The 27,637-nt window shown below is 39.1% G+C and overlaps 1 protein-coding gene across 1 annotated transcript in view; it reads right to left on the bottom strand.

The window, feature by feature from the left end:
* Nucleotides 1-4,194: 4,194 nt before the first annotated feature.
* Nucleotides 4,195-27,637, bottom strand: part of TTC7A (tetratricopeptide repeat domain 7A) — a 162,790-nt gene continuing 139,347 nt past the window's right edge. Inside the window, 1 exon segment of the mRNA XM_032215831.1 lies at nucleotides 4,195-5,705. Within this exon segment, the coding sequence (XP_032071722.1) occupies nucleotides 5,484-5,705 (222 nt within the window). The 3' untranslated portion in view covers nucleotides 4,195-5,483.

Below are 27,637 nucleotides of genomic sequence, written 5' to 3'. Positions count from 1 at the left end.
CCAGAATTAGGTCAGAGGAAGCAGAAGATGTAGCCAAATTAACACATTTGAACAATTCAGAAGCTGTTTTGAATCATAACCACTGCAAGAGCGAAAATAAGCAATGTTCAGACTGGAGGCAACTAATGAGAAAAGCAATGGTAAGAAAGGTGAGGGTTCCTTTAAAAGGTGCAATTTAAAGCAGGGGTTTTCTAACTTTTACAGACTTGTTGAGTGTTTTTTAAAAAAAATTCCAGAACTTCTGATCAAAAGGCAAAACTTTTGCACTAGAAAATTGGTTTTATTTGAGTGCTCTCTAGTTCCTCAATGAACATCCCCCCCCCCTGTAGTGTGTCATGGAACCCCTCAAAGTCTTGTGGACATTATATTTCAGCAGAACAGTTATAAAAACCCTGATGTAAAGCACAATTCTTCAGAAAGACTGGCAAAAACAGCCAGTGTGGTTTCATAAAGAAAGAGATCTTGCCAGGGGTGAGTTCTGGCAGGCACCACTGCCGGTTTGCTCATGGGTGCGCTGCGCACATGTGCAATAAAAATTGTTCTGCACATTGCAGAAGCAAAAAACAAGATGGCGGCACTATGGCGCCCCCTGGAGAACCGGTTCAGGGGCATAGCAGGCCTGGGTCACTGCCAGTTCCAGCAACCCAGGCCACCAAACCACTACTGATTCGTCTGAACTGGTCTGAACTGGTAGAAACCCACCACTGGATCTTGCAAAGGTAGATGGGACATTTTAAAATAGAGAGTTTAAAAGCACAACAAGTGATCCTAATAAGCAAAATGTGAATTCTGAAGAAGGCAATGTAGTTGTCCATTCAAATTTAACAAAGGCCTGAAAAGAAAAAGATACATATAAGAGCAATGTCTTCTTTTAAAAGACAACATACATTTAATCTGGCAATTCTGAAGAGCAGAATGAAGAACAGGTTTGGGATTGATAGAAATATCACATTTATTCTGAGTAAATTTAAATCTCAGGAGCCAGAAGACTTTCATCCTAGGATAATGAAGGAACTTACTGATGGGATTCAGCTGACCCCTTACATAATATACATATACTGTAAAGTGTCAACCAACAGGAAAATAATAAATGACTCTTATCTTCAAAAAGAGAGGAAAGCGGGATCTAGGGAACTGTCATTCAGTCAGTTTAACACTGGTATCTGAAAATATTCTGGATCAAAACATAAAATGATTTATAAACAATGTTGAGGTAAGCAAAAGATCTGTCAAAAACAAGTCTTGTCAAAAGAACTATTTAATTTTTTGCACAGTGCATCTTTGCACCAGTAGATTATAGGAATGCTGTAAACATAATATACTCCAATTTCAGAAAAACATTAAAAAGAGGTATTCTATGACTTTGTAATTAGCAAACTAATTAAATGTGAATTGAGTGGCATTACTGATAACTGACACATAGGTAGTCTGAAAAGCACATTAATGGTTCCTCATCAAATTGTAGAGAAATAGTGATGGTACCATGTGATTCAGTCCTGGTTTGTCTACTTTTTAGTATTTTTTATTAATATTTTGATTTGACTGAAGAAATGAAATGCTTATATATTTGTAGAGAACACAAAGTGGATTGGATAGGCAATATCCTAGAAGGCAGAAATAAAATTCAAAATAATCTGGAAAGATTAGAAAAGTGGGATTAAAACAACAGAAATCAAATATACCGTGCATAAGATGGGAATCACTTGGCTTGGTAATTTTAATTGTGAAAAGGATTTTTGAGTACTGGATTAGTAGCAGTTCCATTTGGCTGTCAAAAAAGCAAATTCACTATAAATAAGTATAGTCTAAATCATGTTGGTGTATTAAATCCATTTTTTGGTTTCATAGTTACAGGACTCAAGACAAACTGAAATAAGTTCAGAGAATGTAGTAAGAATGATGAGCGTGTACAGTAGAAACTAAAAGCTTTGACTGGCAATTACATAAACTGGAACTCTTTAATCTTGAGAAAATTGAAGTGGTATATGATAGCATTCTTCAAATAATTGAAAGGAGGTCACTTTAAAGAAGGCCAAATTCTTTATTAGCTTAGTAGGTAGAGCACGAAACAATATATTTATGATAAAAGAATTGCATATGCCAAATTAATATTGGAAAAGTTTACAATAGTAAATTTGATTGTGTAAATAATTACCCCAAAAGATGGAGGACTCAATGAGTGTTTAAACAGAAGCTATAAATCCTTCTGTCAGGGATTCTTTGAATGCCTGTACTGGAGTTTAAATGGTCTCTTCTGATTCCATGGTTCAATTCCATAATATGGTACCAACCTTGATTCTTCCTGGATAGGATACTTCCCTTTACCTTCCATATGAAACCCTCAGAAATATACTAAATTGTTTTTTGCAACAAATAGGCATCATTCAGAATTTGATTTGTGTACATTGATGCAAAGAATGAGAAGCAGCAGCAATGACCTTATATGCGCAACACATCTTTCTCTCTGGGATTTGTTTATTCATCTGGTGAAAGCTGTTTCAAACTCAGTGTTGTCATGTCTCATTGTGAAAAGGCATATCAAATTTCAAAGGCATTGCAGACTGGCTTCCAAATGAAATAAATGATGTAGTTTTTCTTGGAGAATATTACATATTAGAATTATGGACGTAAGAGCAAAAGGGGAAAAATTGTTTATAATGTACCGAAGTATTCTAAGTAATTAATGACTTTCAAGCCCCACACATTCATCAGTGAAAAGTTCCTAATTAATCATGTTTATACAGTTAATTAATTTTCATGTTTTCTACTTTCTCTAAGATGGAGTGGCTATCTATGACTCTCCAGAAATTGCCAAACTGTAACTCAAAGTGGACTCACCTAGTAAGTTGTAGTTCAGCTATGTTTATCTATCTATCATCCACCCACCTATCCATCCATCCATCCATTAACGCATTTATATAACCAACCAACAATAAGAGACTCTGAGCAGCTTATAAAATTTAAAATATCCATCATATAATAAAACTCCATAAAATAACTCATCCTTGGCAGTTTTCTCCTTCACAAAAACATGTACTGCAACAAAAGGGAGTTTTGACTCTTATATAAATTAATGGAATGGACTTGTAATAACTAGATACAGTATTATTTTTGTCAGTGGCATCTAATCGAAACCATATTTGGCTGAAGAGTGGCCGAAATAAAACTCTCAATAAATATATAATAATAGTTTCCAGAACAGTTGGCTGTAAATAAAATAAGAAAGCATTCATGCTGTTACACCCAATTGCAATTGTTTAAACTCACTCAATCTTCAGAGTTTAATGGATTCAATATTTTACGTATTCTACTACACAGTATATGAAAAGTTTCATAACCATTAAACACTGCTGAGGCTGTTATGCACAAATGTGAAGTTTACTGGCTAATAAACAGATATCTAAGAATGTCTGGTCCTAGTCTTAACATGGATCCTGATTTGTGTTTGTCTTCTTCAACTTCATCCTATTTTTCACTGAAGCGCTGCTTTATGAAGATGCGGCATCATTTACCGGGTTACCAAGGAGGGAAATGGTGGTTGCCAGGTGATGAGTCACCACTGCCATAGTAAGCCTTAGTTATTCCCTGCAAATTAATTGTAATGCCCCAGTTTTGTCACTGGGACAATAATGGAGAAAGGACATTCGGGAAGGGTCCTGTTATGTGAGGAATATAGCCTGAAAAAATTGTTTAGTTGATTATGTAGTACTCTGCCAAATGTTTGTGCTATCAAAATTCAAGTCTTGTATTACTCAATTAGCACCTTGATTATGTATATGAGATAAAATAGGGCCTTTATCTTCTCTATCTTCTAACTGGAACTTTGAGGTGATTTCTGTCCTAAAGACTAAACCCCCATACCCAATCCTACTTTAAATTGAGATTTAGAAAGAAAGTAGCAGCAGGTAAGTTTGGATAGCCATACCATAGGGGCTTACACCTATCTTATCTAATCTGGTTATTGATAGTATGTTTATGGGAAAATGAACTAGTTCAGGTGAGTACATGAAATCAGTCAGAATGATCACAGCAGCCTAATTAAAAGTAAATACCAACGCAACTGAAATATTAGTAAAATGACTCTTCTAGACCAGTGTTTGTCAACCTTGGCCACTTGAAGATGTCCGGACTTCAACTCCCAGAATTCCCCAGCCAGCGAATGCTCGCTGGGGAATTCTGGAAGTTGAAGTCCAGACATCTTCAAGTGGCCAAGGTTGACAAACACTGGTCTAGACTATCTCCTCTAAACTGGAAATAAAATTTTAAGAGGCAAGAGGTCAGTTATATGGAATAACATGCTGTTATTTGTGCCATGTACTACTAAAGGAACAAAAGGATAAAATGATATGAAGAACCAAGAAGCTACAGTTACATCTAGTTACTGTGCTTTCACAGATGCCTATACTTTTATTTTATACATCCCTGAGCACAAACAAAACTGATTTAGCCTAACATTTGACAAATTAGACTCACGGACCATTGTAATATTCTGCAATAGGTCCCAAACCTATAGGTCCCAAATTTTGTAGTAATTTTGTCCCTTGTGCATCCCAACATCTCCCATCACGGTTCATGATTTGTACAAGCAATTTTGGTGACTTTTTAATGATTTATCTTTAGCTCTAATGATCCCCAACTATGGAGCATTTGTGGAACACTCTTAAAGAAGATATTGTAAGGGATGTGTCCCTGTCAGTATCTCAAGCTGTAGCTTAATGTCCCAAAACTTCTGATGATCTAGAACAAAATCCTTGTTGAAATTTTAAAGCTGAGCTGCCCTAATTTTTTCTTAATAAAATATTCTGGAAATACGGGGTACCTAGTGCTCTCTGAACTTGGTTGTTTTCTTGCAGATGTTTCATTACTAAAGTAGGTCACATCAGTGTTAGTAGGGAGTGGAGTTTGTTCCCATTTTATATTCAAGGGGTTTGCCCTGACAGGTCAAGGAAACAACAAAGCTACCAGAGCATCTGGGACCCCACAGTTCAACCCTGAGCTACAAATATTCTCTTCTATCAGTATTCTGGAAATGCCTATTGTTTTCTCCAATTTTATTTTATTTTTATATCCAATGCCACAGTAATTTAAGGCAAGGAATGAAGAATGTGTCCACCTGACATTCTCACCCTTTTTAAATCATATATTTCCAAAAATCTATAAGTCTTTAAAAAATGCAGTGAGACCTCCTCTTGGAAGTCTGACTAACTGACATCTCAAATGGGAGATCAAAAATAGTCTTCAGAGCAAAACAAAATAACCCAACTGAACAGATATGTTATAGCTTAATGCTACGTATGAACTAAACTAGAATCTGGTACTGAATCAGCTTAAAATGTGATATTCTTGAAACAGAATCATTACCATGAATAAAGCTTTTCTTATTCACACAAACACACTCACACACACACACACACACCTGTAAACTGACTGCTTATCATCTAAACCTCTCCACATAACACATTTGATGAGTTAATACTAAACATTCACAATTCCCTTGGAATAACTGTAAATGGAATTATAGGGCTGCTGGATTCAAGGTCCAAAGCAGTCAGAAAGCACTCAACGGCAGCTTCATTTTTGCCCTGAGCATGAAGGACTTCTCCAAGGCTGTTCCAGGCTTTGTGGCTGGTACTCTGTATCTGGACTGCATCCTGAAGAACCTTCTGAGCCAAATCTCTTCGCCCAAGCTTGTTGAGTACCAGTCCCTGCCAAAGGAAAAGTAACTCAGTGTTAATCACAACAAAACTTAATTGTTTGATGGATAAAAACAGGAGAATAAGAAGATACTGAGGCAGGCTAATATTCCGTATTGTCAAAGTCTCTGTCAGAGTAGCAGTATCTATGTACACTTGCAAAAATCTTGACAACCACTAGATGGCAGTGAAGTGACATAAGAAACTATAATTACTGTGGTTGCCCAGAATTTTGCTGGCAAATTATGGTAGCTCTTTCTTGGATTTCACCCAGAATCTTTTTCAGACTGATTTGGCGAGTCCAGGAACTGGATGCTATGAGCTATACTATCAAGCTATATATAGCCTTTGTTCTCAAATACAGAGTCCAAGTGTAATTATAAGTTATTCCGAATGATTTCCTTAAACAAAAGCAGTGTATCCTTTAACTTGTAGCCTGATATTTTTTGCTTCGTTAGTGAGCTCCAATTCCTCAATTTTTCATTTCAATTCTCCCTTGATACTTTTAAGAACTCTCGGTTCAGCAATGGAATGTCTAGAAATGCTGAAAAATTCTCCCGTCATTTCACCATGTCTTGGTACTTGATGTTGATTTGGCCATAAGAACACAGATGGTGCATTGGACAAAAAGTGTCTTATAGGAACATCCCCCAAGCTTATGGAACATTTTGCTTTTGGAACATTCACAGCAGTGAAAAGCATTGCATTGTTGTACTCTTGAGACTGAAATATATTCTAGCTCTGAAGAATAAAACCAGTATTCCCCAACCCAGTAGCTTCCAGATGCATTAAGAAAAACGAATGCCAAGATTATTATCTTCCATAATGTATTATAACAAGCATTCCCACAATGTATATGAGGAAACTGATGCATAGACTTGTGAAGGTTGATACACAGGTTTGATTTCAACACTTGAAGGCCTTGACTGACAGAAAGATACCAAAATACCAAAGTCTCTCTTAGGTTGACCAAGAGAAAGACAACTTCTTTTTTGTTATCATCTTTATCTTTTAACAAAATAAAATATTCTGAATTCTAAAGAGTTTCCCCTTACTCTTATACTACAACGGCTCTTAGCCTAGGCCAGGGCTGTCAAGCTCATGGCCCGTGGACCGGATGAGTCACCTGCTGGCCATGTCCACAGCCAGTTGAGCGAAGGGGAAAAAGTCATAATGCATCACTTGACACCTCTGTGATGACATGAGTTTGACACCCCTGTCCTAGACCAAGCTGGCAGTAGTGATGGTTCTGCCCACTGCCAACGATACCAGATGCTGGTTCTAGCCCAGTTGCTGTGAGTTGGATAACTTGTCTGTCAAAGATGTTTACTTCCAATAGATTTGGAATAATCATGAACAACAATTTATCGCACTGTATTTATACAGGTAGTCCTCAACTTATGATGGTTCATTTAGTGACAGTTCAAATTTACAACACACTGAAAAAAGTGACCATTAATGCCCATTTTTCACACTTACAACCTTTGTAGTCTCCCCATGATCATGAGATCAAAATTCAGATGCTTGGCAATTGGTTCATACTTACGACTGTTGCTGTGTCCCAAGGGCACATGACCACCTTTTGCAACCTTTTGACAAGCAAAATCAATGGGGAAGTCAAATCCTCTTAACAACTGCATTACTAACTTATCGACTGCAGTGATTTGTTAATAACTAGGGCAAGAAAGGTCATAAAATGGGGCAAAACTCACTTAACAAATGCCTCACTTAGCAACAGGAATTTTAGGCTTAATTGTGGCTGTTAAGTTAAGGACTACTTATATAGGAAACAACAAGCGTGACTACAGATTGTAGCATTTATATGCTACTAAAATACTCCGGTTTGTCTGTAATTTTCAATTGGGCAAAACGATGCATCACTTAAAGAATGCGTCCAAAGTCTGGACTTTTTGCTCCTCTGGGACCGAAATTGAGAAAGTTGTGGCTGCCAAGCTGCCACAGACAGTAGTGGCTGCATGATCATCATTTCCAATGTTCCCTGCCAACTTTCCACATGGAACCTCAATGGGGAAGCTCGTGAGAAGTTTGAAGTTGCACCCACTGCTTTTTTGTCTGTCTCATGTCATTCTGTTCTGCAGTTTAATCTGCAGGAAACATCTCTGGAATAATTAGTCAATGGGTCACTGATCGTCTAGTTAACAATAAAATGAAGGAACAAGTAAAAACCAGAACAAATCTGGGTCTTTCTCAAGGTGCCTAGGAAAAATGAAGTCTACAGCAGGGGTGTCAAACTAGATTTCTTCGAGGGCTGGATCAGCATTGTAGTTTCCTCTACAGGCCAGGGGGTGGGGAGTAGGGGGAAGACAGGACAGACGCCTGCTGCAGCACCCTGCTGGCCAAAATAGACCATGTGGAGGCTCCGTGGGGTCTCCGCGCGGCCCGTTTTTGGCTGGCAAAGTGCTGTTGAAGGTTGGGGAGGCCAAAAACGGGCCATGGGCCAGTCTTTTGATATTTCAAGGCTGGCCCCATGGGCCTGTGGATCTTGATTTGACACCCGTTGTCTATAGGTAGTCCTTGATTTACCACAGTTTAGTGATCGTTCAAAGTTACAATGGCATTGAAAAAAGTGACTTATAACTATTTTTACAATTATGGCCGTTGCAGCATCCCCATGGTCACATGATCAGATGCTTGGCAACTGATTCATGACAGTTGCAGTGTCCCAGGATATGTGATCACCTTTTGAGTCATGCAAAATCAATGGGGAAGCCAGATTCCCAATAGCTGGGTGATAACCTAACAACTGCAGTATTCACTTAACAAGGGTGGCAAGAAAAGTCGTAAAAATGGGGCAAAACTCACTTAACTGTCTCACTTAGCAACAGAAACATTGGGCTCAATTGTGGTCGTAAGTCAAAGACTACCTGTACTTTTTAATGGAGGTTATGTTCGACCCCTCAAACACCTCTTATTATTTTTTCTTTTTGTGTGTGTCATTGCTCCCCCCCCCCATTTTACTTTTGTTAAGGAAAAATGAGGAAGAGGGGCTCAACAGACGATTTCAAAACAAAGAAAGTTCGGGAGGCACGTCGTCATGAATTTTGGTCCCAAGCCAGTCACATTCCCTTGAAGTGGGAGTGGGCACGCCAAAGGGATGATCATGCCCGTAGATCCAGCTGCTCTGAGATTCAGAAATGGGGTGGGAGAGGGGTGCCAGCTGCTATGCTACGGATGAGGAGTCAGGCAGCATTACATTGGTACTTCCTTCATCTCACCCAATGCTTCTTCAAGCGGAGGCTGACATGGGAGGGGACAGTTATATGAAAAAGCAACAGCCTCAGATCTGTCTGGATTGGATGAAGAATCACAGTCTCAGGACAACTCCCACCCCACCTCAAAAAAAAAAAAAAAAAAAAGAGCTATGTATTTTTGACTCTGGAAAGCTAGTATGACACACAGCACTGAACGCTCTGTTTCCCTGAAGAAATCTCCCCTTGAGAGCTGCGAAGCTCTGGCAGAATTTTACATCTCCCTACAGAGTCTGGCAAGTGGTAAACAATGCCTCCATGTTATTGCTGTGTATAGTCCAGCTGGGATCTGCCCATGATGCAGAATGGAAAGGTGTGGGGGGAGGGGGAAGGAGGGAGCAACAAGAATATTCATGTATCCTCCTGCAGAAGGCAATTTATATTTTTAGCTGGGCTCTCTCTCTCTCTCTCTCTCTCTCTCTCTCTCTCTCTCTCTCTCCCTCCCTCCCTCCCTCCCTCCCTCCCTCTCTCCCTCTCTCTCTAGTAGGTTTCCTAATGAAAGTTCAGTTTCTCAGTTTCCATAGAAACACTTCTTGTTAAGGTGCATGAATAATTTCATAAATTCTGCAGAGATTGAGGGAACATTAGAAACGTGTACGTGTGTGTGTGTGTGTGTGTGTGTGTGTGTGTGTGTGTAATAACCGCACCACCCTATTGCCATTTCAAGAGAAAGTAAAACTGCTATTCCCTTTTGTTTTGGTAAATGAAGTATTTTTCTCAAATCAATATAGAAATCAAAATCAGTCATGAGGCTTTTGAAAACCCTGGGGCTTTTAAGATTTTTTTTCTTTCCACATCTTTTCACTCAATTATATGTCAGGGTAGGAAAGAATTTCCCACTGTTGGTAAAAGCATAAGAACCCTGCTCGGAGACAAAAAGGCCCATCTAATTTGGCATTCTGATCTCAGAAACATCCCATAATAAGGACAAGCACCCTTTTCCACTGCTGATTATACCAGGCACAGAGAGATGTGTTGCCTCTAAACTTGAAGCATCTGTTTAAATCTGAATACCACCTCTATCTATTTCCCTTTATAGCTCCCTAAACCAACAGGATCACAAATGTCATAAACAAATTAGGTCTCTGTATGAAAAATGTATTTTTTAAAACCCAGATAATGCTATTTTCTACTTGTTAATCACATGCAAGGCTGGTTCTAGGCCTAAGCAACCTACGCAGTGTCCAATCTAGGCAGTATGCCAAATTTTAGGGGGCACTAAAATTAAACAGACTTCCAAGATACTCAATATGCATATAAAATCTGATAATCTTTGCCTGTTGCTTTAGAATTTTTACGCTTTTCAAAAACACCCACAAGGCCATTTGAGTGGTTGTGAACAATCACTAACCAGGCATTGCAAGTCATGAAAAAAGAAATTATGTTTACATTTATGGACTTCAGGAAGCTGATAATATTACTGAAGCGAAACAAAAGTCTGACGGGAAGATCCTAAGTGAACGGATTGTGGGACTATTTATTTATCAAAGTTATACTTGGAAAAGTGAAAACAGCACACATTGTATGCCAGAACACCCGCTCGAGGGTTAAATATAATTTTGCAGAATAGTTGCCATATGACAGCAATGTAATTAGAATTTCTGTGATTCACTGTAAATAGGTTGAAAATATCCGAGAAAGAAAAAAAAAAAACATTGTCCAGAGCTGAAAATCTTAAGTATACACTTCAAAGACTCAAAGAAAATAAAAGAAACAAGATTGTCTTTTTGACATTCCTAACAAAATTGGAAGATGAGCCAAAGCATAGGAAGTGTCAGAATATGACTACGCCGAAGATGCCAAAAAAGGTAAGAACCAGCCCTAAGCCCATGGAGTTGTCCTGGCAACAAGTTGCCACAGATGACCCCAAATTCCATGTTGTCTACTTTTCAGTGATATACAAATGGATGCCCTAGTTTTAAATAAACAAAGGCTAGAAGGCTTCAGTATCAGAAAAGTTTCCTTCTCATTTTGTTTGATCTTATAAAATGCTGTGAAAAACTCACAGTCTTGTATATTTAATTTGCAATTTATTTTCCTGCGCATTTTATTGAACCACTATTTTACAGAATGGTACAATGGATCTACATGCTAACGAATGCTGGATGCTTTATTTATTTATTTTTATTTATGGTCATGCAGCCAGCATGACTAAATGGCGAAAGCACATGGAGCGCTGCTACCTTCCCACCAAAGGTGGTTCCTATTTTTCTACTTGCATTTTTACAGAAGCTGGGACAAGTAATGTGACCCCATTACGTGGCGCTAGGGATTCGAACCGCCAAACTTTCTGAGCTCACCATCTTAGCCACTGAGCCACCACGTACCTAATGCATCAATGTAATAACACAAAAGATGGATGAGTGGAAAGCAGAGAGCAGAGAGCAAGAGGTGGGGAAGTGGAATCTGCCATCAATCCACCAGCCACCAGTGTGGAATTCTCCCATTTGATCCCCAGGCCAAAGCTCTTTTTCCTTTGTTCCTCTCTGACAATGATCATTTGCACTTCTTTGGTAATATTTATCGTTTCTTATTTAATTGAGCATTTCAGTGCTATTTCAAAGGCATGGTAAGATACTGAAAGTGAATACAGCATTTCAAATCAAAGAGCTTCAAACTATTCATTAATCAGTATTAACTGCATGGCAACCAATGGAAATAAAATGTCAACAAAGCAGTATGAGAGAATGCCATCCACTTACAGAGAGCTTTCTGAAACAGTTTTCTGATGCTTGAGGAGAGGCAGCAGTGAAGTAGTGGAATGTCTTTATCTAAGGAAAGGCTTTTTAGATTTTTGGCACCACTGACTCAAAAAAAAAAAGACTCAACATCTTTCCTCCTTCTATTCCTCAAACAGTAATTAATGCAGTGTCTTTGAGGAAGGTTTTTTAAAGCAAGAAATATTAATCCTAAATATATCTGAAAGGCTATTTGAACCTTTCTGAGAACAGCCTGTCAAGAGCGAAATATGAAATGACATCCTACACATGAATGTAATTATATTTGTCTTTTATATTATAAAAATGTAAATGTATCGGAACATTCTAGAACACTTTCTCAAGTCCCTGATCTAATTACCTTGGGAAAAATGAAACATCTTTATCTTGGAAGGTTGGGAATTACGTTTATTATCATATTGGTGAGGAGTTTGGACTAAAGAAAAGCTGACATAATAAAATATTATAAACGTAATAAAAAAAATGCCAAAGGTTATATACAAGGTTTGAATAAAACGCAAGCCTCCAGGTCCTTAATATTAGTTTAAAGAGGGATCCTTTAATAAATGAAATCTGAAAATAATCCTAGAAAGAAGCTCTTTCATTGTCTGTATTTACTTCTCCGCGTAATAAATATAATTTACTACAAACTTCTACTAATGATGGACAAGCTTCCTAAAGTTTTCATTTAAAAAAAGCCTTGTCTCTTCAACCCTTTCACTGAATCAAGCCAATGCCCAAGAAGAATTGAAAGTTGCCAACAAAAGTCATGCTACAAGAATGTAGGAGAGGAATCCTTAAATTTTGAAAAAAGGTGAAAGTCATATGGCAACAAGACTGGACTATTTATTGTATGGGATGAGATGGTGAGATCCAACTCCACAATTGCCTCTGGGTGACTTGTCAGATGTGAGATATAGCTTGTGGCAAATGTTCCTTCTTGTGAACGCTGGTGAGTCATTGTTTCAAAGGTTGAATGCTCCATTGTAATGTTATGACTTCATAGTGGAGCCAGGTTCAAGGAAATCCATGTAAATAACATCATTTGCATATCCCCAAATTGTAATTATGGCTTTTCCTGGTGAAACCTGACTTTTGAAGGTTTTTTTATTTTTACTCCATGGATAAAGCTATGCCGAGCTGTCAGAATGTCATGAAAAATTCCTCTCCTACATTCTTATAGCATGAGTATTGTTGGCAAATTTCAATTCTTGAATTCCATCTCTGCTATCTGCTTGTGAGGAACCCGTCTTGCACAAACTTTCTAATATTGAAGAACATCAACAATGTGACTTGCATGTTCCTGTGAAATTCCAAGCTTGACAGCAATGTCCCTTTGAGGGATCTGCTGATTGTCCTTAATGAGTTCATCTATCTTTCTTATGTGAATCCTGTCAATTGCCACCACAGATAGGCCCCTTTGTTCTTCATCCTACTAGTCAGCACATCACAGTTCATCATATTTACATTTTTTGACTATGCAAAGAACATAGTATTTACATCAACTTCTTAATCCACTATAAAAAAATATACATTCACCATCATCACCATTAAAATATCAATTTAAACCATTTAAATTTTAGTTCCAGGAACTTTTTCAGTCAAAAATTTAATCATGGAACATTGCTTAAAGGGCACTGATGAGTATTCACAGCAAGCTTCCATTGCATCACAACTTTTTCTGTTAAGAGCTTCTCACCACAAAAAGTAGGAGGACAAAGGCTAAAGAAGATATCAGACCTTCTAGCATGTCAGTACTGCCAATTGTTGGCAAATTTGAACATTAGAGACATTACTCTTCATTCAACCCTTATGTAAGATGCCATAGATGTGTTCCTACAAATGAAAGAGACAGTGATGACCATCTCTTTTAAATTGTGAGGAGTGTTATAATCCACTGGTTTTCCTATCAGTATCAGTATCAGTTCTAATTCTAGAAAGCCTTAAGATAAGATCCTTTCTGAAATCATTCCTCCCAGGCCTTAAGAGGGTATATCAAACTTGTTATTGTTTTCATTGTTTTGCTGTCTTCTTCTGGACCCTGTCCAGTGGTGGATTACAACTGGTATGCCTCGGTACGGGCATACTGGTGCCTGCCAGGGGCACCGCATACCATTCCAGTACAGTGCTCTGGAGGGCCCACCCATCCGCCCCTGCTCCTTACTGGTATTTGAGCTCTTCGGGGCTTCTGTGCATGCGCACAGAGCATATAGCACCTGCGCGATGCTCCATCAGGCAGCTGGAGCATCATGGAGGTGTCGCAGAGCATCGCAGACAGTAAGTATGCATGTGCATGCTGCACATGTGTGCATGCGTGCTACGCACATTCATGTGATGGAAGCCTGGCCCCAGTGCAACTAACCCTAACCCCACCACTGGGTAGGGTCTGGAACCCACGACTGACCCAATCATATGGCCAACAAGAGAGGGCAAGAACTATACAGGCTACCATTGGTACTCTTTTTCATTCTCCTGATCATCTTTATTTTCTCACAGAGGTCAGAGCACCAGAGGCTTCAGGGTTTGGCAATAGCTAAGTATTTAATCTGGGTCTTGGGACATCTCCATATTGACTCATAATACTGGCCCAGGTTCTTATAACCTGGGATGTAGGATGCATGCAGATGTGAATCGTTTGCAATATTTTTCCAAGACTTGGAGAAATCCATCTCCCTCATTATACCTGTTAATTATACTCCTGTGGCCCAAAGGCAGAGGAGAGACATTCCCCAGCAGAAACATTTAATTTTGATCTTTTCTTCGGATCAGAGTATCAGAAGATCTAAAGGCTGAACAGAAAAATGTAAAAGAAGCAAGAGGAAAGAAGGGAGTTAAATGTTTTACTAACAGGTTTAGACTTAGTGAGACCCAGATTTCACCCCCCCCCCCCCCACTGCTTATTCTAAGAATCTAAGAAAACGTTCTATCTATAGCACAAAAGCTATGGACGAAAACCTGACATTCCCGCTGTCTTTCACCAAGTCAACAGACTGGCTGTTAATGTGTTTCACCTTAAACATGATCAAACATTTACTGGTAAAAAAGGCAGGCCCTTAAATATCCTTTCAGAAACTGGGAGGCCCTGATGTCTTTGTAGGGAGGCCTCAGATAAACTCAAGAGTAGAAACTTAGGGCAAGTCGGGCAAGGGGTAGAAGAGAAAAATAAATTGGATATATTTTCTTTCTTCTATTCTTTCTTCCAAACTTACTCAAAGCATAACAGCAGGCTGCATGGAACACTTTGCAGGCGGTAATGCTTTCACTGAGACCTAAATGGAAATGGAAAAGCAAGCAGCAGATGCTTTGTCCCAGTATTTAAAATGCACCAGGCACAGTGTTTTCTTGATTCCCCCCCCCCAACCAGGTCAAGGCTGCAACTCCAGCAGACACTATTGCAAGAGAAGAGCATGATGCCATAATCCACCCACATTAAATACTTGAACAAAGGCCCAAATAGCTGTCTCTTCTGCAGATCACATTTTACAAGTTTATATATATATAATCATGGATAAGCTGTACTCATTCAGTTTGGCCAGCAGGTTTCCACAAGATACCTTAGTTTTAGGGAAATGAATTTCTTCCCAGGAAAGCTGGCTGGTAGACAACCACAGAAATATAATCAGCACTACTGGTTTCTTGGCAAGGTTTTTCAGAAGTGGTTTGACATTGTCTCCTTCCTAGAACTGAGAGAAAGTGACTGGTCCTAGTCACCCAGCTGGCTTCATGCCCAATCAAGGCTAGAATGGTGCAAATCTTATCAACCAATTTGTGTGATATATGAAAAAAAAATCAAGGAGATTGCTTCTAGATCACGGGTCCCAAACTCCCAGTCTGTGGGTTGAACTGGTCTGTGATCCTTTGGGAACTTGACAACACAAGTGGCAGGTGAGTGAGCAAAACTCTATTTGCACAAGTGGCAGGTACACGTGGGAATCATCCCCCCCCCCCCGGTCGGTCCATGGAGCATGAAAGGTTGGGGACTGCTGTTCGAGATAAAACAAGATGATCTCATGTTCAATTTCTGGCATTTCCAAAGAACAGATAGCAAATGAAAGGTGTTTGCCTGTGAACATATAGAGTTCCCATTGATCAGAGAAGTCCAAGATCATGTTACTATCTTATGCTGGAAATATACAGTATTTGGATTTTTGTCAATATGTGGTTTTCTCACAAAATGAGGTCTGGTCAATTATTAAAGACAGATTTAATAGAAAATGGTACTGCCTCCTGGTGGTTGGTGTAGCTACTAGTTCTCCAGTCCAGAGAATTCCTTGTCCATTATGGGGCTTAACTGTATAGGATGCTGGAATTTGGTACTTTGATTTTCAGTGTGTCAATATTTTTATCATCACTATTACCACTATTATCTATAACAAAGTTGTGATAAACTAGAGGGAGACTTATTATCACACTGTTTATCTCAACAGTACCTAACACTAGGATGTTATATGGGTCTCTCTCAGAGGTCGGTTCTGCTGGTTCGGCCTCAATCAGCCGAACCAGTAGTAGCGGTGGTGGGAGACTCCGCCTACCTGCCTGGACGCTTCTGCGCATGCCCAGAAGCGTCACATGCGCGCCCGAACTGATAGTGAAAAAATTACCAACCCACCTCTGGTGTCTCTCTCTCCCTCTCTCTCTTTCTCTCTCTCTCCCTCTCTCTCTCTCCCTCCCTCCCTCGCTCTCTCTCTTACACACACACACACACACACCACTCATAGCCTCCCAACTTTACACTGTTCAGAAGTGGTTACTCCTGATGGTTTATATTCTGCAGTTATTCATTATGTCACCTGTGCAAAATAAAGCTAACCACATGAGGCGAAGGAACTTGTTTTATGGCAACTTTCTAGTCTTATTTCTTTCATATATAATTAATAACAACTGCTATATAATGTACAGTCAGACAGATCCTTAGGACCAACCTTTCTATTGTAGCTAGTATTAGAAAATGCAGAAGGATGTAAGCAAGAATGTTTAAGCCTCCAGGCCTATTTCTCCAAACTCTAGGAGCAGACTTTTAACCTTCTCTAACCTGAAGTGTTTCATAAATCATAACCTTGAATAAATCACAAGATATTACTGTATTATAAATGGCTTTATGGTATTGTTTATTACACAGTTAAAAGATAAAGAATAAGAGTGGGAAAATATAATTTCATAACTAAGACAGAGAATTTAAATTTCCTTATAAATATTAAAGATACCTTGCTTGGGTGAATACAAAACAGTCTAAAGCATCTTGATGTTAGAGAGCTGCAGCATAAATTTATTTACCTATTTACAGTAGAGTATACAGGTGTGTATTTCCCTTGTCTGGGGTTCAGTGAATTTGTTGGTGGTTTACAACAAAGAATCAAGACAATACCTGTGTGCAGTTTTTCTACAAAATTACAAATGATGAATATCATATCACATACATATCAATCTCTCCAAAACTGTAATATCAAGCAAAGATCTGGATCGGTGACCACTACTGGCCAAATACCATCATTGATCAAATGACAGAACTGATCAAATGTCACATTCTAGACCTACAATTTGCAACATCTCAGTCACTGTATAGTAAAATAGAATTACATCTTTAAGTGTCATTTGTTGTGTGTAGAAAATTAAGAAGTGTTCAAACATTGAACAGGGCATGTATATACACATAGTCCACTGGGTACAGCTAAAATGAACACATCATGCTGGGAAGGCAAAGGCTACTATAATTCAGTTAAACATTCACAGAATATGTGATTGTTTTATGTAAATAGCATTAATGTCTAACATAATGGAGCAATTTTATCCAATCCTCTTGGCATAATACAGGATGTACGAAATATGGGGTTATATTTTCAAAAGGCAAGCAGTTCAATTAAGGGCAGGCAGTTTAAGGCCATGTACAGATTAAAGCAGTTTGCCTTAATTCCAGGAAAGAATATTTATTAATTTAGTTTAGTACTCACTACGCTAAACATGGGTGGGTCTACAAAATCCCAGAAATATTTCCCATCACCCGTCTCCCCACAATATCACTTTATTTAATTCTTCCCCCTGAATCCAAGAGATCTGTCTGCAAAGACCATTCTATATTATTCAGCTATAGTCATTCTTTAGATGTCTAAAATAGCAGTGTTGTTTTTTAACCACCTACAGCAGTGTTTTCAAACTTGGCAAATTTAAGATGTATGGGGTTCAACTTCCAGGATTCTCCAGCCACGATGCAGACAATTATCACAGAGACTCTGATAAAACTTGCATTCATCCACCAGCCACCATACCCATGCCATCTCTATCAGTTGTTGTTATTATTATCTCTTTTATTCATTAAACATGGGACTCAGTCAACTGAACATTTAAAAATGTATCACAAATATTACTGATTGGTGCTGATGGTTGATATGGGTTGCTGCCAGCATCCTAGGTATCATCATCATCATCATCATCATCATCATCATCATCATCATCATCATCATCTATAGGTGCCGAGGTGGTGCAGTGGTTAGAATGCAGCACTGCAGGCTATTTCAGCTGACTGCTAACTGCAGTTCGGCAGTTTAAATCTCACTGGCTCAAAGTTAACTCAGCTTTCCATCCTTCCAAGGTGGGTAAAATGAGGATCCAGACTGTTGGGGGCAAAATGCTGACTCTGTAAACTGCTTAGAGAGGGCTGTAAAGCTGTTAACCAGCAACTCATCTCACAGTAGCAAATGCCAAAGTTTAATAATGTATTGTATAACTAAATTTCCGGTATTCCCACCATAGTTTTGCAAGATAGGTTAGAATAAGATAGGAGAGACTGACCCAAAATACTAAGTGAGCTTCCAAGACTGAGGATGGATTTGAACCTGAGATTCCCAATGATGTTCAAGCGTTAAACCACTATACCACATGCTTTCCAATGACTTTGTATAAATACCCACTACCCCCATCTCCATTACCCTGGGGAAAGTTTACACAAACAAAAACTGTGTACCTGCAACCTGAAGTAATAAAGTCTAAGAAAAGCCTTTCCCATAACTTCTGCTGAATATTAAAAGAGGCCCTACAATTTTCACAGTGTATGGATATACAATGCATACACTTACATAGATCCTTTACCTATGGTATAATGGTTTTATCCCTTAAGTGGTATCTGAGAAAAGCTACTTCTGGCCCAGATTTTAAATAAAATCTGTTTAAATAACATTGGGTCAACACTGGAGGTTTATTTTTTCTTCATACACCCAAAGAGTACAATTTGAAGGCAGCAGGCAAATGATCTACTGGCTCTGGAGAAGGAGGAGGTCTTCCCTTTCCTTGACCTACTTCATTCCTTTACAGTTGGATTGTATTCAAAATCTGATTGAAAGACTGCAGTTGCTCAAGGAGTTATATATATATATATATATATATATATATTTTAAATGCTATTTTGGGAAATTGGAAACAAACATTCTTGGAATTCTGGTTCTGGTCTTTAGGATTTAACTAAGCAGAAACACTGCAGCTCAACTGCCATCGAGGATGTCAAAGACATAGGGTTGTGATGGCGAACCAATGGCACACGTGCCAGAAGTGTCATGCAAAGCCCTCTCAGTGGGCACACGTGTCGTCGCCAGCTGCTTTTCTGGTTTCCGGCGCACACATGCACACTGGCCAGCTGGTTTTTGTGCATGCTGGAAATCTGAAGACCAGTTGGCAAGTGCGCATGCCCATGCCGATCACTTAGTCTTCTGGTCTCCGGTGCTCCGGTGGGTGCGAAGACCAGCTGGTTGGCATGCATATGTACACTGGAAACCCAAAGACCAGGCATGTACTGGCCAGCCTGTCTTTGGGTCTCTGGAGCTCCGGTATGCATGTGCATATGCACACACATGTGTTCTGGTTTGGGCACTCGGTCCTGCAATGGTTCGCCATCACTGACATAGGGGGTACTACTTGCAGTCTATAATGGTAACCACATGTACACTCACATTCTGAGATGCAGTTATTAGCTAGGTTGTCTATTCTGTTCTGTTCTATTCCTTGCCTTTGTCCACTTTTCCTATAGGTCATCTGGAACTCTACCCCTAATTTACCTTCAGGCAATGGAGTGAATAATAGTCTTGGGAAACAAAGGGGAGGAAGAGAAACTTTATGTCCTTCCTCTCCATTATATGAAAGGACTTTTTCTGGGTTACAACCTCAGAAGGAAATACAGAAGATGCTGTCTAGAAGCTGGCAACTTTCCTTCAGCCCGCGACAATGTTAAGACATCCAATTTTAAAATGGATATGTTTTGGAGGGTTCCACATATGCTTCTTTTTGATATATGGTGATGTGGAATAGAGATACCCAAATGATAAAGACCCTCCAATGTTTTTGGGAACTAAGATTCTTTGACCGTAAACTAGTGGCACATCTCACACCAATGTGAACACAAGGAAGTCTTTGTTCCTTCTCCTGTGAGACAGGAAAAGAGATGGTTTGATTTCACGCTGACTGTCTTTCTTCTTCCTAGCCATAGCCAGAGCCTGAGTATGTCTGCTGCTGCTGCATATGCCATATGCCTGCAGCAGAAATCCATGGAGCAGGTAAGGCATAGAAGTCTCAGCCTAGGAGCATTGGCTATCCAACATCTTCTTAAAGACTTCCAATGTTGGGGCATTCACAACTTCTGGAGGCAAGTTGTTCCACTGATTAATTGTTCTAACTGTCAGGAAATTGCTCCTTAATTCTAAGTTGCTTCTCTCCTTGATTAGTTTCCACCCATTGCTTCTTATCCTACCCTCAGGTGCCTTGGAGAATAGTTTGACTCCCTCTTCTTTGTGGCAACCCCTGAGATATTACAAAACTGCTATCATGTCTCCCCTGGTCCTTCTTTTCATTAAACTAGACATACCCAATTCCTGCAACTGTTCTTCATATTTTAGTCTCCAGTCCCCTAATCATCTTTGTTGCTCTTCTCTGCACTCTTTCTAGAGTCTCCACATCTTTTCTACATCGTGGTGACCAAAACTGAATGCAGTATTCCAAGTGTGGCCTTACCAAGGCATTATAAAGTGGTATTAACACTTCATGTGATCTTGATTCTATCCCTCTGTTTATGCAGCCTAGAACTGTGTTGGCTTTTTTGGCAGCTGCTGCACACCGCTGGCTCATATTTAAATGGTTGTCCACTAGGACTCCAAGATCCCGCTCACAGTTACTACTATTGAGGAAGGTTCCATCTATACTGTACCTGTGCATTTTGTTTTTCTTGTCTAAATGTAGAATGGTGCATTCTACATTAGATGGTGCAGAGGCTCAGGGGAGAAACTAGTGCTCAGGAAAGCCTGATGAATGTGTTCTGGGAATAAGCTGTGTCATATGGGATCATGTGCAAAGAATTAGGGAAAGCATCCATGCAAACCTGAAAAAAAAATTAACTATTGCGCCCCCCCCCCTCCCCAGCGGTATGACAAAAAATGCTGGAGAAGGCAAAATATCTCAGTTATTGAGAGCAATGCTGACTTTACTAATATTGACAGTGATGCTGATTATTTCTGATATATTACCTTGCTAAGGATTGGCAACTTATAGCTTGTGGCAAAGCTTCAGGGAATGCAGAACAAAATATCAGTCACTGGCACATTCAGATTTTCAAGAACCCCAAGGCTTACTTCTTAAGCATTTATTTATTGCTTCCTCTGAATATTATCTACATCTGCTCAAAGGCAGTAAATAATCTACTTATCTTTTAATGATCAGAAAGAAGAAAGCATATGGCTCAAGGATTTGGTAGAAGTTCTTAAGAAGTGGGGCCTCAGCAGGTGTCTGATGGTGCCTAACAAATTATGAGCATGACTTCAGGACACGTTATCAAGTGATCCTGTTGAATTTCTGCATTTATTTTAGTGTGTAGTTTCAATAATACAGAATTTTATATGAAGTGATTATCAAGAAACTATTATAATGGGACCCCTGAATGAGCTTGATTTATTTAAAAATCACAGAAACATAATTACATGCTGCTATTGAAGTGAATTCATTTACAATAGTTCATACAGATAGAGATGATAAAGCTGGTAGTCATTCAGATATCTTACTGAGTAGATCAAGCAAAGAAAAGGTGGAAGCATTCAGAACCCTTTAGCATCAGACAGACGTATGTACAAAAAGTCAGTAGTGATGACCTAAGAAAAAGTTACTATTATTTTGAATTAATCAAGACAAAAACCAGGACTGAATCTATTGCATGTTTTTGCTGGAATTATATCTTCAAAAGGACATAAAAAGTATGGTTTTGGTACAGATAGTTTTGCTATGCCAATTCCCCCCCCCCCCCTTTTACTTTTCTGGTTATAAATTCATTCTAGCTGGCAATCAAACCACAGAAGAACGTCTAAGGCAGTGTTTCTCAACCTTGGCCACTTGAAGATGTCTGGACTTCAACTCCCAGAATTCCCCAGCCAGCATTCGAATGCTGGCTGGGGAATTCTGGGAGTTGAAGTCCAGACATCTTCAAGTAGCCAAGGTTGAGAAACACTGGTCTAAGGGTATCACTCCAAGATACAGTCTATTTAGCTGGTATTCCATCTGCCCTCCATAAGAAGACAAACGATTGAAATGATTTGTTCTTGAATCATTAAATGTGACTGAACAGTCTCAATCTTTCTCTCTCACACACCTTTTTGAAGCATTTTCCTGGATGAGAGGAAAAACAACAAGGGAGGCAAGCCTCTGAATGTATGAGTGAATATGGAAGTGATTTATAGTAGCAGTTTATAGTATTATTATGTATTTGTTCACGAATAATAGACCATATTAAAGTAGGCACACATGCTGACACTCTGAAAAGCTGTTAGTGGTATGAGAAAGCTGGGCTGCTGAGTAAGTTAGCCATAGCCCTAAATTGCTCTCTGTATTCTGAGGATATTAAATGATGATAGAGAAACAAAGAAAATGCTTTATTATCATTCTCCTACCACACTTCATATAAATTATGATGTGTTACACTTAATATTTTAATTCCATCTACATGATTTACTTTTGTAGACAGATGCAAACAGTTGTATATATCTGTCACTGGCAAAGGAAAGCACTTAAGGAACAATAAGGCCTATAGAAAATATTGTGAAAGAGGAATTTCCTCTGTGATCCTGAAAATGCATGCAAGATTTTTCTTCTTGTTCCTGTAGGCATTTAGGGCTCATTTTGGGGAGTAGTACAGAGGTGATATTCAGCAGGTTCTGACCAGTTCTGGAGAACCGGTAGTGGGAATTTTGAGTAGTTCAGAGAACCGGTAAATACCACCTCCTACGGTCCCCACTTCCATCTATCCTCTGTCTCCTGAGTCCCAGCTGATCAGGAGGAAATGGGGATTTTGCAGTATCCTTCCCCTGCCACACCCACAAAGCCATACCCACCAAGCCATGCCCACAGAACCAGTAGTAAAAACTTTTGAATCCCACTACTGGAGTAGTACATATTTCTGGAAACTAATTTGCAAAAGAACTATGCCGTTGTCCATAGCTTTCTATTATTATTTGACACTTTGATGTTGCCTAGTTACTAGTTTTGTAATACTAACGATCTACATTAGACAACCCATCTCACGAAGGCATTACAGGCATCTCAGTGCAGGTAGGCAGTAAAACATAGAGTATGACCTACTTTGATCCCCTGAAAAAATCTGCAGAGAAGGGCTTTTCTACCATTTGGTACAGGTAGTCCTTGACTTACAATCTCTTAGTGACAGTTCGAAGTTTTTACAACACAGAAAAAAGTGACCTACAATTAGTCTTTGCATTTATGATCGTAGCAGCAACCCCCATAGTCATGTGATCAGAATCCGGACACTTAGCAGAATTTATGTATTATGTACTTATGTCCCAAGGTCATGTAATCACCATTTATGATCTTCTCAGCTGTCTTTCAACAACCAAAATCAAGGGGAGGGGGGATCCAGATTTATTTAATGACTCATGTTTCATTTAATAACCATAGTGATTTGCTTAAAAACCATCACAAAAAAGGTCATACAATTGTGTGTAACACAACCATCTTGCTTAGCAATGGAAATTCTGGTCCAAATTCTGGTGGTAAGCCAAGGACTACTAGTACAGACCTAATGTGGCAATATCTATGCAAGTAAAGGTAAAGGTTCCCCTCGTACATATGTGCTAGTTGTTCCTCACTCTAGGGGCTAATGCTAGTGCTCATCTCCGTTTCAAAGCCGAAGAGCCAGCCCCGTCCAAAGATGTCTCCATGGTCATGTGGCCAGCATGACTAAATGCCGAAGATGCACGGAACGCTGTTACCTTCCCACCAAAGGTGGTTCCTATTTTTCTACTTGCATTTTTACATGCTTTTGAACTGCTAGGTTGGCAGAACTTGGGACAAGTAACAGGTGCTCACTCCATTACGCAGCGCTAGGGATTTGAACCGCCAAACTGCCAACCTTTCTGATCGACAAGCTCAGCATCTTAGCCACTGAACCATCATATCCCTCTTCTATGCAAGTTATTAAGCCTAAACAATAGATCCTCTAGTTCAGAATTTTTATATGGAAATTTGTCTATAAAGTTTTAAACTAGGTTTCATAGATTTCTTCAAGGGGCCTTGAGAATTGTAATCTTTTAAAAGTATTATTAGATTTTTTACTCTGCCCCTACCCCATTTCTCTCTTCCTCTCTAGATAGATGAACTCAGTGAGTATGCCTAATACTCCTGCTTTCTATTTTCCCTACAACAATAATCCTATAAAGCGAGTTGGACTCAGACAGACTGATCATTATATAATGAGTTCCTGTTTTAGTTCACAGTGCAATGTGCCTAGTCTTTGGAGAGAATTTGTGACTTTTGCAGGCATACAGCTTGTTAAACTGCTTGTACTGTGCTATTTTGGGGACAATAACTTATTTGAAAAGATAAAAACTTCAAGAATCTATATGAAGAATGGATTCCATGGACTATGTGGCATGTTCAAAAATTACATCCAGTTTGGTACTAATTTCTGATCAAAAAAATCTGTAAAAAAAATTCCCTGTGTTGTACCTTTATCTCACTTCTTGGTTTACATTGAATGATCCCTAAGGAAGACTGTAAGCTTTTGCTATTTAATGAGGACTTCGATTAATTTATTTAGCTATTTTCACTACTGCAGAAGCAGGAAACCTGTAGGACATGTGCTGCTGAGTATTATATTGATCTATTCATCAGAACACCTCAATCAGTTTTGCAATTAATGGGTGCAAGGCTGAGAAAACTTAATTTTAGTGCAGAACATCTGCAGAAGTGTGACTTTGGCTTGGACCCTGAAACATCACCGAGAAGGTTACATTCTGTTGACTGAAGAAACAAGCACCATGGCATAAATAAATAAAATTGATAAGTTATTCATTCTTATGAAACAGTTTTCTAGTTTCTCATCCTGCTGTGCTGTGGAGAACCACTGTGGTGCATTTGTGATGCAACATAAAAATATGCTGAACTAAAATAAGTTTCCATACAAATGTGTCACGGAGGTTGAGGCTGTTATTCTATATTCTAATGTCTCTGAAAGACAGAGATTTTGGGAGGCCTTCTTAGGATATTAGAAACTAAGAATTTAATAAACTGCATATCAACACAGAATGCATTAAGGATAGCCTTCTGTATGCCAAAATCAATTAATTACTTAATTAACTAATTATATTTGTAGACTATATGTAGACTGTACCAGTCAACTGATCCTCTAGGACATGGGTGTCAAACTCCAACGACAAGTTGTGATGCATCTGGCCTGCAGGTCACAAATTTGATACCCTTACTCTAGGAAATGTAGGACAATAAAACAAGAAAGGCAAGAAAGTAATATAACTTCTCTCACAAAACTCCCAGCAACTCCAAGCAACAGACAATAGCATTATATAGTATCATGGTTGTCCACAACTTCTCAAAGCCAAAGGGGGAATAATAAAAAGGTCTTAATAACCTTGCAAAATGGAAGGAGAAATGAGGCCAAATGTACTTCTCCTGGAAGTAAATTCCAGGGTATAGGGGGATGCATTGATAACCAATGCCATCAGGCCATAGTTCCTATCTGTCTCAAGGAGGGAAGGCTCTCTGCACCCTTTTCTACATGTTCATATGAGATTGATAGATGCACTTCTGTAACATGGGTTTTGGGGTGTCATTGGACTCATAAAACTATAGCTATGGACCATGGTTATAGATCTGAAGGCAAATTTCCAATGTCCTCAGTTAAATAGGCACAATGCTGTAAGAACCTTTGCCCAGTTGCCAGCAGAAAAGTTTCAGATTACATACTTGTACATGCTGCTGAAACATCCGATTGCTTTATTTTGTTTGGCTTTCTTGTTTCATATTGATACAACATTTATCTTCCATAAGGGTTAGCAGATTCCATAATCCTCATAAGAATCCTCTACTTCCCTGTATTTCTAGTTAGACAGTAGCAAGAGTTTGTTTTAAGATGGAGCAAATTTATTATGGCTATTTGCCTTTTTTCTAAGAAGTCTAAAAGGAAGAATGTTTAAAATTGAAAGGACTTACAGATTTCATTAGGAATCCCTCCTAATCTAAATATGAATGACTCAACAGTTTTTTCTTTAGATCTGGTGCAGAAATGGGACATATGTACATATACCTCTGGAATAAAATGAGACTACTTTGTCAAACAAAAACACAAAGGTTATTAGCTACAGTTTTTTCTGTGCCAATTTAAATATTACCCTGTAGGACTGCCAAATTTAGACTGCAAAAGGTGAAAGAAGATGGCAGATAAGAAGTACAGATAGTCCTTGATAAACAACAATAACTGGAATCAGAATTTCCATTGCAGTTGTAAAGTCTGTTGATACATGATTGTATTGCTCAGCAATGGCAATCCTGGCTGTCCCCATTGCCATTGTTAACTGAATCCCACTGGTTGTTAGATGAAAACCAAGCCTGGTTCTACCTAGCCCTGAACCTTAGTAAGGTAAGGGACTGTCTTCTCTGTCTCCTCCTGTGATGACCCAGGGCAAGGCACGGAGGCAACACAGTTAGCTGAACAGTTCAAACTGAACAATTCTGGAGTGGATCCAATTATTTAGAAACATAATGGCTTCCATTTGCTGGGTATGTTCATGTAGAGGCTAGACATCCATCGTGCTGGAATTTGGTTTCCTGAAAGGATCAGAAGATGGATTTTATGACCTGAATATTCCCTTCCATCTCTTGGATCCTATGTCATTTCACACATTTCAAATATTAAAACAAATGTAAGAATACTTTTTTTTTAGTATGACTGATGGCTTCATCATGAATCGGTGCTTTACCTTCCCTCAGGGCATACAATTTTTAAGCAACTGCTAAGAAGATAGGAGGGAGATTACTCCAACAGTTCTCACAGGGTGACTAAAATTGCAGCTTTCATGCCATATCTTGATAATGCGAGAAGCCTGTTGTAGGGTCATCCATCACAAAATAGTTTCCTACTATATACCATGGCAACAGGAAATATTAGGGATGTGGTGGCACAGTGGCTTAAAGACGTTGGAACTGCTGGCCAGAATTGGGTTGCACTCCGGTAGTTTGAGCCCAGCTCCATGAGATGGAATGAGCTTCCATTGCTTGCTACCCAGCTCATGCTCACCCAGCAGTTCGAAAGCATGCAATATTGTGAGTAGATAAATGGGTACCACTTCGGTGGGAAAAAAACTAGCTGTGTATGTGTGTGTGGAGAGAGGAAGCCGGCCATGCAACACAAGGTGAGTCAAGACTGGCAGAGGAGCCCGGAACTCAAGTGCTGCTAGTCAGCTGATGTAAGCTAGTCTGCCCCCTGTGGTACACCAAGGATAGGCAGGCAAGCGCCGGATAGAATGAACTAGTAATTTAGGCTGTCAGGGCTGCATTGTTCATATTTGTTGACTTCCCTGTCATTGTATGCCATACATTAAATAAATAATATGAAAACTAAAAATGGATGCCCTTTGGGTAATATATGAGAAGGAGATCTTAATAAAAGGATCAGTTGTTATTTTATATT

This window comes from Thamnophis elegans, chromosome 4 (genome assembly GCF_009769535.1).
Source record: "Thamnophis elegans isolate rThaEle1 chromosome 4, rThaEle1.pri, whole genome shotgun sequence".
Lineage (NCBI taxonomy): Eukaryota > Metazoa > Chordata > Lepidosauria > Squamata > Colubridae > Thamnophis > Thamnophis elegans.
Note: the sequence above shows the minus strand (reverse complement) of the source record. Positions and strands in the feature narration are given on the sequence as shown.